The 16022-nt window shown below is 44.1% G+C and overlaps 1 protein-coding gene across 7 annotated transcripts in view; it reads right to left on the reverse strand.

Moving 5' to 3' along the window:
* The window catches only part of LOC114793568 (histone deacetylase 5-like), a 50288-nt gene that overhangs the window by 8049 nt on the left and 26217 nt on the right, over positions 1 to 16022 (reverse strand). For 4 of the 7 annotated variants that reach the window (XM_028985507.1, XM_028985508.1, XM_028985510.1 and 1 more), the window contains 11 exons: positions 14197 to 14486; positions 13950 to 14097; positions 13137 to 13242; positions 12564 to 12697; positions 10847 to 10978; positions 9355 to 9467; positions 7468 to 7587; positions 5370 to 5604; positions 5029 to 5234; positions 4136 to 4426; positions 961 to 1123 (listed from right to left, as the gene is read on the reverse strand). In XM_028985507.1, the coding sequence (XP_028841340.1) occupies positions 961 to 1123; positions 4136 to 4426; positions 5029 to 5234; positions 5370 to 5604; positions 7468 to 7587; positions 9355 to 9467; positions 10847 to 10978; positions 12564 to 12697; positions 13137 to 13242; positions 13950 to 14097; positions 14197 to 14486 (1938 nt within the window). The remainder of the gene's footprint in view (positions 1 to 960; positions 1124 to 4135; positions 4427 to 5028; positions 5235 to 5369; positions 5605 to 7467; positions 7588 to 9354; positions 9468 to 10846; positions 10979 to 12563; positions 12698 to 13136; positions 13243 to 13949; positions 14098 to 14196; positions 14487 to 16022) is intronic. The other 3 variants (XM_028985506.1, XM_028985504.1, XM_028985505.1) reach the window with 3 other exon arrangements.

Genomic DNA, 16022 nt, shown 5'->3' on the forward strand with positions numbered 1-16022 from the left:
ACAGCAAAAAAAAACATTGAGTGAATGGAAATTTTCAAAAATTCAGAGGAACAAAATAAACGTTACTTTCACTTTAATATAGAATCCTATAAGGATGTTTGAAACATTCTTTGGGTACAGGAGGTCACTTTAAAGTAATTATTAATTTCACACCCTGAATAACAAAACATGTTAGAGCTGAAATACATTTATGGTACAACAATGTACTTCGGGTATTTTTAAAACTCATAAGCCATACATAAGCAAAGAAAACTGACATTTTCATGAACAAATGTGAACAATTAAGCAGGCTTCAGTAAAATATCACTGCATTTCACGAAGACACCGGGACATTAATAGCTCTTTGGCAGAGTCCATTGTTTATACATGCTCTTCTAATGTGTTGGCACCAAACATGTCCCTTTTGTGAAAGCGTTCGCTCCATTTTAAAACAAAGCGATTCCACCGAGACCAGCTCATGCATAAAAACAGACGGATGAAACGGTGGCATGACTTCATACCAAACGGAAAAAGCATCAACTTTTTTTTTCTTATTCTTCAGGAAGTTACCATATGAGTAAAGATGCACATGGGCAAGTATTTTAATGCAAATTATATTTGACTCTTCCTGGCACTAGCTACACTATCTAGCTAATGTTAATTCACGCTAATCTTAGAAAACACAGTAAACATGCATGCATATGCCACAAGCTCTATAAAATACAGCCAATATTACCCAAAATGTCATTTTAGGTAATGCATAAAGCATTTAAATGCCTGTTCATATTCTTCATACAGTATGTAGTACAGTTAATGTACTCACTTACTTTGTGATTGACTGCAGTAGTGACAGAGGATGGGAGTCAAAAAATAATACTATTCTTACTAGGAATAAAACGACCTCCTATGTAAACTAGTTAAATTGATCCTTTGATATAGCCCCAAAACACAGCTCCAACAAGGAGGCCAGCCTGTAGTTACCTGTAGTAAAGAGGTGTTTGATAGGGGGCTCATTCATGGGTGCTCCTTTAAGACTGGCTGTGGCAGGGGAGGACTGGGCCCTTCCCAGAGGTCTGTGGGGCATGCCTGCAATGGACAGGGAGGCCTGGAATACATTTAGCTGCTGCATATGCTGGTCGGAAAACTGCAAGAAAGGGAAAAAAGGGGAGAGACAAAAATGTCAGGCTAAACTTTGATGATATAACGTCACATTAACAGGCATTCAGAGGCCTATTCAGACACTCCACTAAATGTACCTCCTGATACTTGGGCCCCTTTGACAAGATCAGACTGTTGCAAATGGAACAAAGCTACATTTCCGTATCTATTACATTTCATTTAGTCTAAGATTAGCACTCAGTGATCTCTACGCTGTCATCAAATACAAAAGCCTGACTTCAAGAAAAAAAAAAGCCTTAACAAAGCACATTCTCTTCTCATTAGCATTGTGCAGAGACCAAAAAGAACCGCTAAGGTAAGTTACATTAGAAAGCTGCAACAGTTGGTAAATATTAACAGAGAGAAGTGGCTGGGCTAAATTAAGCCTGGAACAGACTAAACACAGGGCTCTCCGCAGAGGCCGGCCGACCGGCACACGTGTTCAGCCCTGCAAAAAGCAGGCAGAAGGAAGGGGGCTCTGCAGCCATTCATGCCAAAAAGGTACTATGCAGACACCCCACCTGTAAACACACATGCAGGGGGAGCAAGATCTGTTTTCTGTCGGGTGGGAAAGAAATGCGACATCACGGTGGGAGGAGGGATGGAAAAAAAAACCGAATGGCTTCTTTTCTAATAAGAGGTTAAGTTTAATTGTATGGTTACTGTGAGACCTTGAAGCGAAAGGGACACACACATAAACACACAAAACACACTCTCTGTCCCGATCTTTCCATGCGAGGTGCTGAAGGAGATGCGGTAAACACCCCCCCCCCCCCCCCCCCCCCCCATTCACTGCAATGCAAGCGAGGGCCATTTGTATTCAAGACAACGGAGCAGACGAGTGAAGCAGAGACACCCACACGCACCCTGAATGTGTGGGGAAAGCGTAGTTCGAGTTAAGGCTGGTGTGTGGGTGAGTACGAGTGGCGGTGGTCGGGGGACTTCAGTGAATGACTGGAGTGAATGTAGAAAATGTTTGTGAAGATGCTGTCTCCTCAATGCCCGCTGCATTGCCCACTTATCATTATTATTATTATTTTTTAATTTAACTCGTCTCCCCTCTTCCACAGCAGCCCATCATCAAAAATAGATCTGCCAAGACCCACACGCTCCCAGGTGAGATCTGATTGGGTGTAAAGTGCATGGCAGGAAGGTGGGGGAGAGATGGAGAGAGAGCGAGAGAGATGGATGGAGGGATGAAGAGACAGAAAAGAAAGGGTGGGGGCTGCAGGATGAATCACCAAGGAGAGATGAGTCAGAGACGAGTCCATTCACTGAAATGAGGAATGAAAGAAAAAAAAGAAGAAGAAGAAGAAGAAGAAGGCACCGAGGACAAGAAGAGGGGTGTGTGTGAGAGGGAGAGTGAAAGACGCACACTGAATTTCAATGCACTTCTCTTTTGAGAACATTTTTCTCAATGATCTCTGGGATGGGAGGGAGTCGGCTGCCTCCTCCCCTCCGCACACAAAACACACCAGCAGCTGTGTGGTTTTTCTGGAGCTGAAAGAGCTTTTAAAACCACGTCAATCCCACCTTTTGGATGGGCGAACGCCTCGAGGAAGAATGAATGAACAGAGATGCCGCAGTCGCTAATGACTGAGTCAAAAGTAAATAAAGACATACATACAACGCTCATTTCATCCATTTACCGCCATGAGAGTACAGGAAGTTTTGAGTTCAAACTTTCCAATTGATTAGCCCTTTTTAAAAAAGCTCCTTCTCGGAATAAAAAACACTTTACTCCAGAATTTGAACTATTTGCAAAAGTTGTGAAAGGGGAACTGGGATGAATGTGCCACAAGCTATTCATCCTCAAGAGCTTGCTCCCTTCTTCAGCGCCGGCTAAGCGCAATGACTCACCGGGTGGGTGGATGGATATGAAAGTGTCCTCTCTTTTTTTGGGGTGATGTTTTTTTTTTTTTTTTTTCTCCCCCCCAGGATTATTTCCACCTCTCCCCCATGAGAGGGATACCCTCCAGTTTCAAGTAGCACATCCTCTGCACCACCGTCCCCATCCAGAGCTTTGAATCTCAGAAGGTGGCGGCCTCTTGAGGGACCTACGTAACAAGGTATTTCGGCGCGCATCAGAATTCCTGCAGCCGCCCTCAGGTCTGGTAAAGTGCATTAGCATAATTGTGCCTCCCGATGAGTCAATGCTCGTCCTCGCCAATTTCACGCCACATCCGCCCACGGAGCGGTAATTGCGGGCCGACATTGGCTGCCTGTAAACAGCAACGGTAACAGTGCGGCACACCTTCGGCCGGCTGGGCGGCTCTCGTTCTGAAACTCTCTGCACTGTGCAGCCTCCCATCTTTTGTTGGAGGCCTGAATAAATCATTACGCAATAGATAATGCATGACATTTTCTTGGGGATTATGAAATCTTTCAGCTAAAGCACTAGTGTGAACAGGGCTGAAACTGAAGGATCATTTTGACAAGCATATCGCCATACAGCCACCAGCCCTTTAGACGACTCGGCGAACACTCCCCAATAAAACGTTTCATTCCAATTCAAATGAATATGTCAGCACTCTGAGCAACATTTTATAGCTTTGTTATAAATAATGAAAAGGCTCTATGTTTTCATGACCTCCTTAAAAGTGTGGGGGGTGGGGGAAAAATCGATACGACAATATGTTGAGATACATTATTGATTTGGTGGCATTCTGTGTTGATGAATCTGAAGCTGAACATTTAAACTATTTTTTTAAAAGAACTCAAGGCAATTTTCCCCACACAGCAGTGCCGTTATGGTGAAAAGATTTCATGATCATCAACACATCAACATGGTATTCTACCTTGGGATTATTTTGGGGATTTCACCACTATTCAACTGAAAACCTTCAGAAAAAGAAAGTCTCATGTCTTGTGATTGAAAGCCAGTTCAGCTTCTCTCCTTAAAACTCATCAAACACCAACAAAATCACTGGATACACACTGAAGTCGTGCACGTAATGTAGTTACACCATTAGAACAGTGTTGTGCACTGTGTCCTCACCTGTCCATAGGGGACACCCTCTTCATCACACTCCTTTAGCTCAATAGCTTCATCTTCATCATCCTCCTCCTCCAGGTCACTTTCAGTGCTCTCGCCTTTCAGAGCCATGACACGTTCAGAGGGGGGTGACGTCTCACCAGACCCGTCCTTCTGTAAACGGGGATCGTGCCCGTGATCAAGCCCCTCCCCTCGGCCCTCCTCCAGCATCTCAGCCGTCTCTGTTAACTCCTCCTCAGTCTCCTCAGGGTGGGTGAGCGGTTGCCGAGGAAGTTCTGTCCCTTTTGACAGGATCTACAAGGAAACAGATTCACAGAAGAACTTATAGATTTCATAGCCATAGCTATAAAGCTAATCTGCTGTATAACCTACATAACAGGTTTGCTAAAAATATCTATTTGCAATAAAATAATCTAACTTTCAGTAAAACCTTATCTTCTGTTTATGATGACCAAATTGTTTTACTAGTAGTAATGATCTCTTTCTTCACGTAACCTGAGTAAGGAAATCTCATCAGGTCCCAGTACAAAAAAAATTACCCCACAAGACATTTTTTTTTTTACCAAAAAGTATACAGGGAGCTCTAGACTTTCATAACTTACAATACGCTGGTAGTAGCCTGGTGGGTAACACACTGGCCTATGAACCAGAAGACCACAAAGTCACAGGTTCAAACCCAAAATATTACTGTTGTGTCCATTAGCAAGACACTTAAATTACACTTAAACTCCCTGTCACTACTGATTGTAAGTTGCTCTGGATACTGGTGTCCGATAAATATAAATGTAATACGTTGCCTAATAAAATAAATTACACAATAAAAGAATGAAAAAACTGACGGAAATATTTCAGATTAGCTATTTCAATTATTAGTCTCTCAGCATGCTGCCCCCTACCTTGTTGAGCTGGTACTGCTTCTGCTTCTCCAGGAAGTGCTGATGCTGCTGCTGCATGACAAGTTGCTGCAGGGCCTGAGGACTTTGGGGGAGGGGTGCTGACTGGGTGCGGCTCAGGGGCCGGTGCCTTGGCAGCTTGTTCACTGTACGCATGTTGTTGGACACGCGCTCGCCTGTCACCAAGGGTGACTGGCCGTACATGGGCACTGGGAGGAGAAGCAGCCATAATGGATATGAGTGAAGGAGTTGCAGAAACATGGGATGCTTCTTGATGCGCTACAAAGACACTAGTTCGCACAGTGCAGTACTTAAAAGTAGTCGTGTGTGTTCTGGCTGTGTACCTGCTAGCAGGGCGCTCTGCTGGCGGGCCTGTTCCAGCAGCAGCACATGCTGGAGGAGAGAGGAGTGAGAGTGGCTGTTGGCCTGGGGGGGCTCAGGGTCGTGGGGAGCCCCGGGTGGTAGGCAGGCTGGCAGAGAGGAGGTGCTGACAAACTTCCCCGTCAGCGCACCCCCCTGACGCATGGTTTGGATTGCCTGCCGCTCTGCCTCTTGCTGTGCAGAGAGCTTCTGGGGAGCCTGGCAAAAGAACAATAAAGTATAAAAACACACAAACAATAGATAAAGCACACACCAAATATGCTTGTATTCTTGTATTTCCCAATAAGAACTGCATCTTTAGGACATCTCAGGGCGGATTCAACACATTTATCTTTCAAATGAAACCAGTTTGGGATTAAACATATGCAGGGTTTGGACATAACTGAGTAGTTGTTTTTCACTCAGTGTGGCATCTGCCATCGCAAGATCAGTTACAGAAAAACATTTTTTTTAAACAGCATGATGCATGTTTCATGCATTCCATATAACGCAGGAGTGGCACATTGGAACAGACAGTGTATTTACAAAAAATGTTTTTATTAAATTTCAGTGTTAGTTGAACTAAAACTGGACTTTAAATTACATTTTAAATGTAAAATTTAAATCGTGCACTGAAAGGTGCATACTCCTGCCAGTGTTGTTCTTTGATTGGGATGACATGGGCCATTGCCCAGGGTGGCATCATGGGCATCACCATTTTATTGACCATTGGGGAGTAAGGGCACCCTTCATTTGTGAAGCGTACCTGCTGCTTGCTCGCCAGACAGCACTAAACAGGTTAGGGCCGCCCCTGACTCCTGCATCTGTCACGTCTTGGTCAAAAAGCAGAGAGATTTGGATCCAATTGAACACACACACTTTTTGACCAAGACGTGACAGAAGCACAACAGAGTTTGCATTCTTTGTGCACTCCATGATCACTTGCTTTGTCATCTGACTTCAGATAACACCATAACTACAAGGGTTCAGATAACACCATAACTACACCATAACTAAAGCTGACAGCCTGTAAAGTCGCCCAATCCTGCACTCAACAAATTCTTGGTTTACAACATCACAGTTCACCTGGAAAAAGTATAATTTGGAAAATCAGCATGTTCAAAACCACATGTTCACATGGATAGTAAACCGATTCCTCTTTGTGATTGTACACTGGGACAAGGACAGTGGTCTGATTAAGTCGTCACCATGCACAGTTTAGTTGAGCTACTGACAGCGAAGAGATCTATTGGACGTTGCATAACCCTTTCATGAAACTGCAGCAGTACAGCACGGATGCCATACATTCGAAGAAATGAGGCAATGGTAATCTCCAAACTCGACTACTGTAACTCTCTCCTGGCTGGAGCCTCTGCAGTCACCATAAAACCACTCCAGATGGTCCAAAATATGGCAGCCCGCCTCATCTTCAATCAGCCAAAATACACCCATGTTACACCTCTCCTTACCTCCCTCCACTGGCTCCCGGTAGCTGCTCGCATTGAGTTCAAATCCTTGATGCTTGCCTACAGGGCTGTAAATGGAACTGCGCCCTCCTACATCAACACACTACTACCTAGATACACTCCTACACGCTCTCTCAGATCGGCAAACGAAAGGAGACTAAAAATTCCTTCTTCACGGGGTCTCCGATTCCAATCATGTCTGTTCTCCGTTGTTGTCCCTGGCTGGTGGAACAACCTACCCTCCTCCACACGACTAGCCGAGACTATCACCACTTTTAAGAAGAAGGTGAAAACCCTCTTATTCCAAAAATATTACAGACAAATTTAACACATACACATGCATACACATTTAACAAACAAATACAAAATGTATAAATACATTATAATTTTTCTTAGTCTAGCACCCAACACTCTCCGAGCATGTTCTTCAATGACAAGTCTAAGCCTTATCAGGGCTCTTAGTTTGTATACTTGATATTCTATAGAAATCGAACGAGAATTGCTGGTGTCTTCCCATTGTAAGTCGCTTTGGATAAAAGCGTCTGCCAAATAAAGTAAAGTAAAGTAAAGTAAAGAGGATGGAGGCTACAGGGCGTAGGGTTGGTGGGGTACTCACTGTGATGTGTGCATTGGCAGGCAGTCCCAGAGAGATGTTGGGCAGAGAGGGGGATGTATAGAGGCTCAAAGGACTGGCCGTCCCATCCGCATTCACCGACTGATGGAGGGTTCGTAGCTGCTGCGTTGATAAGACAGGCAGACCAAAACAAGAAAAAGCAAGGAAAAGGAATGAGAGGATGTTTTGCACACTTCTTGCTACATAAAAATGTGAACAATCATCAAAAAAATAATGAATGATTAGATTAAATAATTCCACCCACTGCCTATTCTTCTTTTCATCAAACCCTCTGAGCAGTAATTGGTCAGGTGGAAGGTTAAGCATGCTTCCTTTAAATAATTCCCAGTCTGTAATTCTGGTTTAATTGCGCTGATCCCTGCATTAGGCTGGAAGTTTGTGGGTTGGTGGGGGTGCACCAGCTGAGTTCTGTCACTTTGAGGCCACCAAGCCAAATGAAATGGAACAGTTTTATGACAGGAAGCACTTATTCATTCCGAAAAGTACTGAGCTTTTAGTTTCTTGCAGCAGTCTAAAACGAGCCCTTCTCACTGTTTCTATGTGCGTGTGTTCCAGTTATAGTGGGCATACCACCTCCTCAGAAGTTCTGCGAAAACCCGAATGACTGACGTCATGAGCGCTTTACTCAATGGAATCATAAAGAATTGGCCAGGGTAGGGAACATATGCATTTTGTTGGCGATTTGCGCTACATTGGAGAATGATGTCAGTGCTCCATTCTCTACGAGCATCAATTTGCTGGCTGGATGCTGGCCTACAGCAGCGCCAATATAATAAACTCTGCAGCGGCTTTGAGTGCACAGGGTGCTAAAAAGACAGCCACTATGTCACTGTTGCCACTGCCATTTCGCCAGTCTGCAAGATTGGAAGCAAGTGTGGAGAAAAATGTACACCAGGGATGTAAACGTTAAACATTATTTATGTAGCTCCACTTAGATGTACAGTAGATTTTGCAGATTGACATGGATCGGTGGATTGTTCAGGCTCTGGGTCAAACTGTCCAGTTACAGGGAAGAAAAAAACAATAGAAAATCACTGTGCTTGGTCATCTATCATCTGCATCCTGCAGTTAAAAGTTTGAGATGACTTCCACGAAGTTGATGCCCATTCTGAAGCACATGACTCAGTATGACGAGTATGATCTTTACCAACCTCAACATCTTTTTGAGATTTTGGACACAGACATGAAGATCTCAAAACCCTCTAATTGTCTAATTGTGAATTGTCTTTTGCAAAATTAGTGTCCATTTCTCCAGCAGAAGAAACTGTCGCAATATAGTTAATTTCCATATATTTATGTATAACATGTCTATTGAAAACTTGTGTGTTCATTTACAACTTCTTTATAAGACAGAGCACCATTAAATCCAAAATTCACTGGTTCACAAATCATCTGACAACAAACATCTTGACAGAGCCACTCACAGGGGTGAATAATGGCTCACCTTGACCCGATAGTGCAGCATCCACGCTCAATGCTTAATGGAGCTCAGAGAGAGCGCAGAATTACTGCCAGACCAGGATGACCTTGTAGTACAAGAGAGAAATGATTTTCTCCTCAAAGACACTGGACGCTGTCCAGAGGGGTTGTTGCGGGACCTCTAGCAGGGTCAATGTGAAGTTTTTTTATAACTGCCCGTGTTTCTTAAATCTCATACTCTGGCAATTACGCTGAAAAAGTCAGAACAATTTCCCTCTGTTCTTATCTGGACCTGAACTTTGGCCCCTCTTGCTCAAGGTTAAGCTGTTTCCTTGTTTATCTGATTGCACAGCTTTGGCTTCACAATTTGCACACTTCACAATATGAATAAATAGTAGGAAGACACAGATGAATATTATCCCGAGACCAGACTGTTCCTCATTCCCTTACCTCAGTGTGGATATTGGGGACAGAACCGCTGGAGCCGTTCTCGGCGATGGCCGTGTTTGAGCTGTTGGGGGAGCTGGGCCCTGAGCCAGGGGCGCTGCTGCACATGGAGGACACTGCAAAGACAAGCAGCAAAACCACAGCCAATCAGCAATGGCACAGTGGCCCGCAGAAACAAATCTGCACCGCGTGCTATGGCTGTTCAGAATACACCATTATACCGACAACAACCAAAGAATCAAAGAATTTGTGCAACACTAAAAACACAAGAACTGTTGGGCTGGGAGCCGGTTCAAACATCACGTTCTTTTCATTTAAGTTTAACTTTAGATGCATCCTGTCATAAACAATGCAAAACGCCTTGAACCAGCACAGCATAGCTGAAACGCAAACATACATTTCTGGATTGCTTTCAAGCTAAAAGTGAGGCTTGTTAATGCTTCAGAACATCCTGAAGGTCCCTTGTTGGTCTTTACTCCATACAAGTCTGCATGCAAGGTAATTAGTTCCCTCATTTCTAAATCATGTGCTCAAGATGAACATACCATTGAGTTTAGGGTAGGGTATATAAATGCAAATAACTTCATCTGTACCACTGTACAGCTCACAACATCAGCAGTTTATAACAAAATCGTTTAATTTATACTCTCAACGTGGCAATTTGTTACCGGTGCCACTTAAGCAAATTAGACCACAACTGTTCAGATGCACACTGATGCAAACATAGTCATTCTCACCCCTCAATCCCAACCCTCGGCCAATCCCCTTCTGTGCTAAGCGTAAACTAATCCACACAAAGCTGCCTCCTTGAGAAGCCATCTTCTTATTTGCTGCCTGTACAACCCCCCCCAGCCGCTCCATCGCCGTCAACAACGAGCTATTTTGGCTAGCCTCCAATAAATCTATTTATAGCCGATTGCAGAAATAAATAATGAAGTAAACCCAAGCACTCCACTTCTTTCATTAGCAGATGAAAAGGATGAAGGGGGCGCACAGACAATGAAACACACAAGACAGCGGTGCGACTGCTGCCACCGCTGAAACGAAGGCCATGCTAAAGTGTGCACGCTGCCTTACGGTGAGTGAGCGTAACCACCCACCCCACTCCAGCAGATGGCCGCTTCTCCAGAAGGTCCAGAGGTCAGGGACAACGTGCTTTTTTTTTTTTTTTTTTGCCAAATCGACAGCCATCAACAGCCATTTATTTTTTCCTTCTGGCAGGGGTTGGAGCATCATGGTCCTTGTTAACCTGCTTAGTGGCTTACAAGGCAGGTCCTGTACCTGCAGTGACCACTTGGTCCTTGGGCTCTGGTCCTGGTTATCAGGGGGTGAAAGAACGAACACAGTCGGCTGGACGGTGCAGAAATAGCAACAGCATTTCAGGACCATTTGCTGTAAAAGCCTGTGGTAAAAACTGTCTGCTGACTCTGGAGACTTGATTGCATTTGTTTGTGTGTTTGTGTGTGTGTGTGTGTGTGTGTGTGTGTATGCTCACCTGAGATCTCGATAGCTCTCTTCTTGAAGGTGCTGATTACTGTCCCATCTTTTCGCCTCAGGAGTGGGCTGCTGCGCCGCTCAGCAACCTTCTGTTTTAACCGCGACCGCACCTTCAGGTTAGGCTCAGAGGCTGGAGAACAGAACAATTAATGCAATTAACAGAACCATCCCACACATACCAGTACCATGCACAGTTCCACTTAAATTATAAAAAGACAGAAACAGTCACATACATCATAGAAATTCATATAAAGAAGTATATATTTTCATTTATAGAGACATATATTACATACATCTTCTTATTAATTTAACAATAAATGCTGTTATGATGCTTCTGTTGATATTTTGCTAGGCAACCATAACCTGTTACTGAATTTGTCAGAGGAAATTTTTAACAGCAATTGAATATTTACCGAATTAAATTTTGTTGCTAAAAGGAGAAACCAACATACCACAAAAATCATTACATGCTCTACTTCACTTCTTCAAGCATGGCACATGTACAAGCATACAGGCACGCCCTGCGTCTGCAGTACACCTTACACAGACACAAACTAACCTAAAGGTGGCAAAAGGGGAAGGTTTTGGTAATGAAAATATACAAAGCAGAGGGGGCGGCTTAAAATAGAAACTGGGGCAATTATGCAAAAGGCCAAGTCTTTAAAGCAGCTCGATTAGGCCTCGACGGCCGGCCTGCGTCACTCACATCCTGCTCAATGTGGAGCACAGGGGACTTTGGGTCTAATGCTATCAGGGGCATTATTGTGGCTTTAATTTGATTAAAAGTAAAAGTGTTTGAGGCACAGCGAGCCCGCCATGTTTATGTGTGTCTGCATTAGGAGGGGATAAAAGGGGAAACACAGACGTACGCAAAGACATGCATGCATAGTGAGGTCATATTATGCAAAGAGAGCTCTGTAAGCAGAAGAAAGGCAGGCTACAGAGAAAAAGGTGCACACAGGGTACAAGTGGGGTAATGAAATGGAATGATTTAATCTGTGTCTCAGTCACATGATTGTAAGTGAGTTCATTCACTTGATGTATTCTGTGCAGAAACACACCTATCTGACTCCGCACACAAATAATAAATTCATCTTCCTGTTACAGATTAATTAAAGCGGATATTTGTTAAGTGTCTCCAATGGGTGGGTGGGTCAGTGCACATGTGCAGTGGATGAAAGTGATGACTTTGTGATAGAAAAAAAAAAAGAGAGACCCCAATTCAAATACAAAACTTTTTTCCCACCTTCATTGCGACCTGTATCATGCACAATTTAATTATAAAATGAACAAATATGTTAACTATCAAAAAAAGTACAATGAGCTGGTTGTACACGAAAGGTGAGAAAAAATGATTGGTTATGGGAATTTTTTACATCACAAAAACAGGCATTTTAACAGGGGTGTGTACACTTTTTATATCAACTGTGTGTATGTGTGTGTGTGTGTGTGTGTTGCTGTTGCCCACTGGTCTAGGTCCACTGCTGCTGTGATGACTCACTCTGACTCACACCTGCAGATACGCCACAGGAGTGAGAGAGTGTCCACACACACACACACACACACACACACACACACACACACACTGGAGGGCTAAATCTGAGCTGCGCACATAAGCATACCATAAACACACACACACACTCACACACACACACACACACACTCACACAGCTGGAATACAAAGGATGATAGAGCACACAAAGTGACCTGCCCACCTGTCTTGCGTAGGGGGAAGTCATCTTTGCCTTCGTAGGCACCAAGAAGGGGCGGCAATTTGTAAGAGGGGGGGGTCCCAGGGGTGTTACTCTGAGGTGGAGAACTCTGGTCCAGGGATGTGTGGTGTGCACCCCTGAGGTACCAAAGAACAATTATTATTAACAATTTTGCATTAACTCTGAAAGCTTTGTGTTAGAACACAAATCCACTGACATTAAGCTTTTAGAAATGTGTCTCAATCAGAATTGCGCAGTGAAGACACACCACAGGATATGACAGACAACATTCTTCATGACTGGTCTGTATTTGCTTGTGTGATAAAGCTCTTTGATTGGTCTTTAAATGACATTCCATTTATCTGATGGGGCTCTCTGATTGTCTATAAATAGTGTTATTTTTTATGGGGTTTCTGATTGGTCTTTGGACTGGATTGGCCTTTAAAGCACATTGCAGTTGATAAGGATTCATGAAGGATTTATGATTGGATGATTTGGTGATATGGTCCTACAACTGGCCTTTAAAATGACGTTTGATGATTTCACCAGGCTCTGCGATTGTTTTTTACAACTAACCAGCACTTCTGAGGGAAGGAATGGTTGAGTCCACCAGGAGTGGGATCTTTCTTGCTCAGAAGGAACTCTTGGAGCTTGAGCTTGACCTCTGTGCTGGCAATGGCACCTGTCAGGGGAAACAAACATGAAGGAGCGCTCACGATGGCATTAATGTTCAACAAATTTTCACTCATGACACAAATTATCATATTTTAGTTTGCAGCTGACAACTGCAAACTATTTTTTTAAACCATACCAGGCAAAAGTGTGGACACACAGGAATACAGGAAGCTTAGTATGTTTCATGAATCAGCTACTTCCCTTTCCTGGCATAACTGCTTTGCATACTATTTTCATCTTCTTAGGAAACATGAGGACGAGATGCTCATTTAAACAAGTCTTTTAGGACTGTCTGAATACCATCCCCATTGTCTAACTGCAAGTGTTTGAGAGAAGCCAAGAGCGTTAAACTACAATACCTCACATGTGTTGTTTAATAATGTGGATGTGAAATGTAAAAAAAGTCAGAAATACAAGGACCCAGCTGTGTCAAAACTTTTGACAGGAAATATTTGCTTAGTGTTTGAATATCAAGTATTTGATGTCAAGTTGTCACTACGTTTGCCTTCAGATGGTCTCTCTGACTCTTGATACTGAGATTATTTGCAGACAGGAAGATTTGTAAAGAGGAACATCTTTACAAACTGTAACATATTACTTTGTATCTGTTTTAATGGGGCTTTCAGAAATATACAGACACACACACACACACACACACACACACACACAAAGAAACAAAATGTGCAGGATGTAGATGCTTGTCTGAGGACGTACTCTCTTTGCCTTTCTCCTTGTTGCGCAGCATGATGAGCTGCTGCTCCAGCCTCTGCTTCTCCTGCTCCTCGTGTCTCTGCTGCTCCAACTTCCGCTTCTGCTCTAACTCCTGCTGCCGCTTCGCAGCCAGGATCTCCTGTTGTTGCTGCTTATGATCACACAAACAGGAGATGACAGATTCGAAAAAGACTCAAAAAGAAAAAGACAAAATTACAGCACAGTCCCACACTCAAGCCCAAACTGATACCTTTAAGTGCTCCTGCAGCTGGACCTCATGCTGGCGAGTCAGCACCTCGTGCTGCTTCTGGAACTCGGCGAAGAGCAGCTGCTTCTGCAGCTCCTGCTGCTGCTTGAGGAGGAGCAGCTCGTGCTGCAGCTGCTGCTCCCGCAGCGCCGGGTCCACGCCGCTCAGCGCGCTCAGACGCAGCTCCGTGCGCAGGTCCACCGGGCCGCCTCCGCCGACACTGCCTGCCTCGCCGCTGCCCCCCACTGGGCTCTTCATGCCGGCCGGCAGGGACGTCTTCATGTCCACTGTTGCTGAGGAGGGGGGACAGATTCGTTTTAATGCCACACTTTTCACCATAAAGAATCCAAGTAGAAGACAACTCTTTACAGAAGAGTTGTAACAAAATTCAACAAAATATGAAACCATACATGCATATTTATTTATTTATTCTTATCTGCCGTTCTGTCTGCTGAAAAAGAGGACTCTTGTTGTATAAGAGCATGCGTAAAGTCCTGACCTTTATAATTCTTGGAAATGGATGATGATGACGCATCCTGAAATGATGCCAAGTATGCATTTTATTTATTTCACATTTATCCCTGGTGAACCCTATGTCACTGTATGCTTGTTGTAAAATGTACAAACATGCGTCACTGTAGTCGGAGCCAGGGGAGGTTAAAGGTCGTGTCAGTAAATGCTACACTGACATTTGTCCCTGTCTCTGCATGTTATAGTAACCGGTTTCTTCACTGGAACCTGGACACCACTCTGTGTGCTTTTTAGAAGCAGTAAACCTATCGCGCCCCGTGGCCATTAGACCTCGCAGGCTGCCGAGCAAAAGCTCCAGGCTCTGGACCAGAGCTGGCTAATAATGGAGGGCGGCTGTCGTCGATACGAGGGGCAGGCTCTTGCGTAACAACAGGGGCTGGGATCCAGTAAAGAGGGCTTGATGCTGATTAGCCCACACCCCCTCAAAAAAACAGATCTACTAAAAAAAAAAAAAAACTCTGCTTCTTTGATGGACAGAGGACTTTGGGTCAAGAAGCAGAATAAAAAAAAAAAACAGGCTAAGTAGCAGGACGTGAGCCAGCAGACAGGCACAACAACCTGGAAAAGCACGAATCCTGGCCACCCTCCTGCGAAGGCTGAATTTAAATGGAAATCTGAGATTAGGGAGCGCATCTATGTCGGCCAGTGTCTAAGTCAGGTGCGGCAATCCAGGTGAAGAGATGTTTAGTTTCTTTCCTATAAGAAGGACAAAGGGGACGGATCAATCTAGACTTTGTAGTGCAGGGTCAAGGTCAGGGTCAAGTAGAGCAAAGCTACGAAATTAGCAGAGGCTAGGTGAAAGGCAACGAATTTCCAGTTGCATTTGAGTTCTGAACAATAAAAGGGTCTGTGTGGGCGCACCTGAGGATGAAATTTTTCGGCTGCAGGCTAAGATTTAGCCAAAGTGCGTAAAAAAACACACTGACTCACTGTCACCATTGGTTAAATTCTGCTGTATCCTATATGTGTGTGGGCTGAGTTGTAAATACCTGGAACAATGTGAAGGAGATGAGAAACGTTTTGAATATTTTTATATGTAATCATTTGGCACGGTCTTGGCTCCTTCCATCACAAAGCCACTGTAACCCCTTTCCGAGCTGGCGTGTCTCTCCAGCCTCAGGTCCCCTGGTTCTCCAGAGCCCACTATCTGTGTCACAATGTCAGTAAAACTGACCCAAAACAGCCTGGAGAGGCTCTACCCTCTGCTTGTTCAACCCTTCAGCATCTCTCCTTGCTTCTCTCCTCTGCTCCTCTGCACTTTTTTTTTTTAACACCCCTCTTCTTGGTCCCCAGGTGAG

This window comes from Denticeps clupeoides, chromosome 7, assembly GCF_900700375.1.
Source record: "Denticeps clupeoides chromosome 7, fDenClu1.1, whole genome shotgun sequence".
NCBI classification, from domain to species: domain Eukaryota; kingdom Metazoa; phylum Chordata; class Actinopteri; order Clupeiformes; family Denticipitidae; genus Denticeps; species Denticeps clupeoides.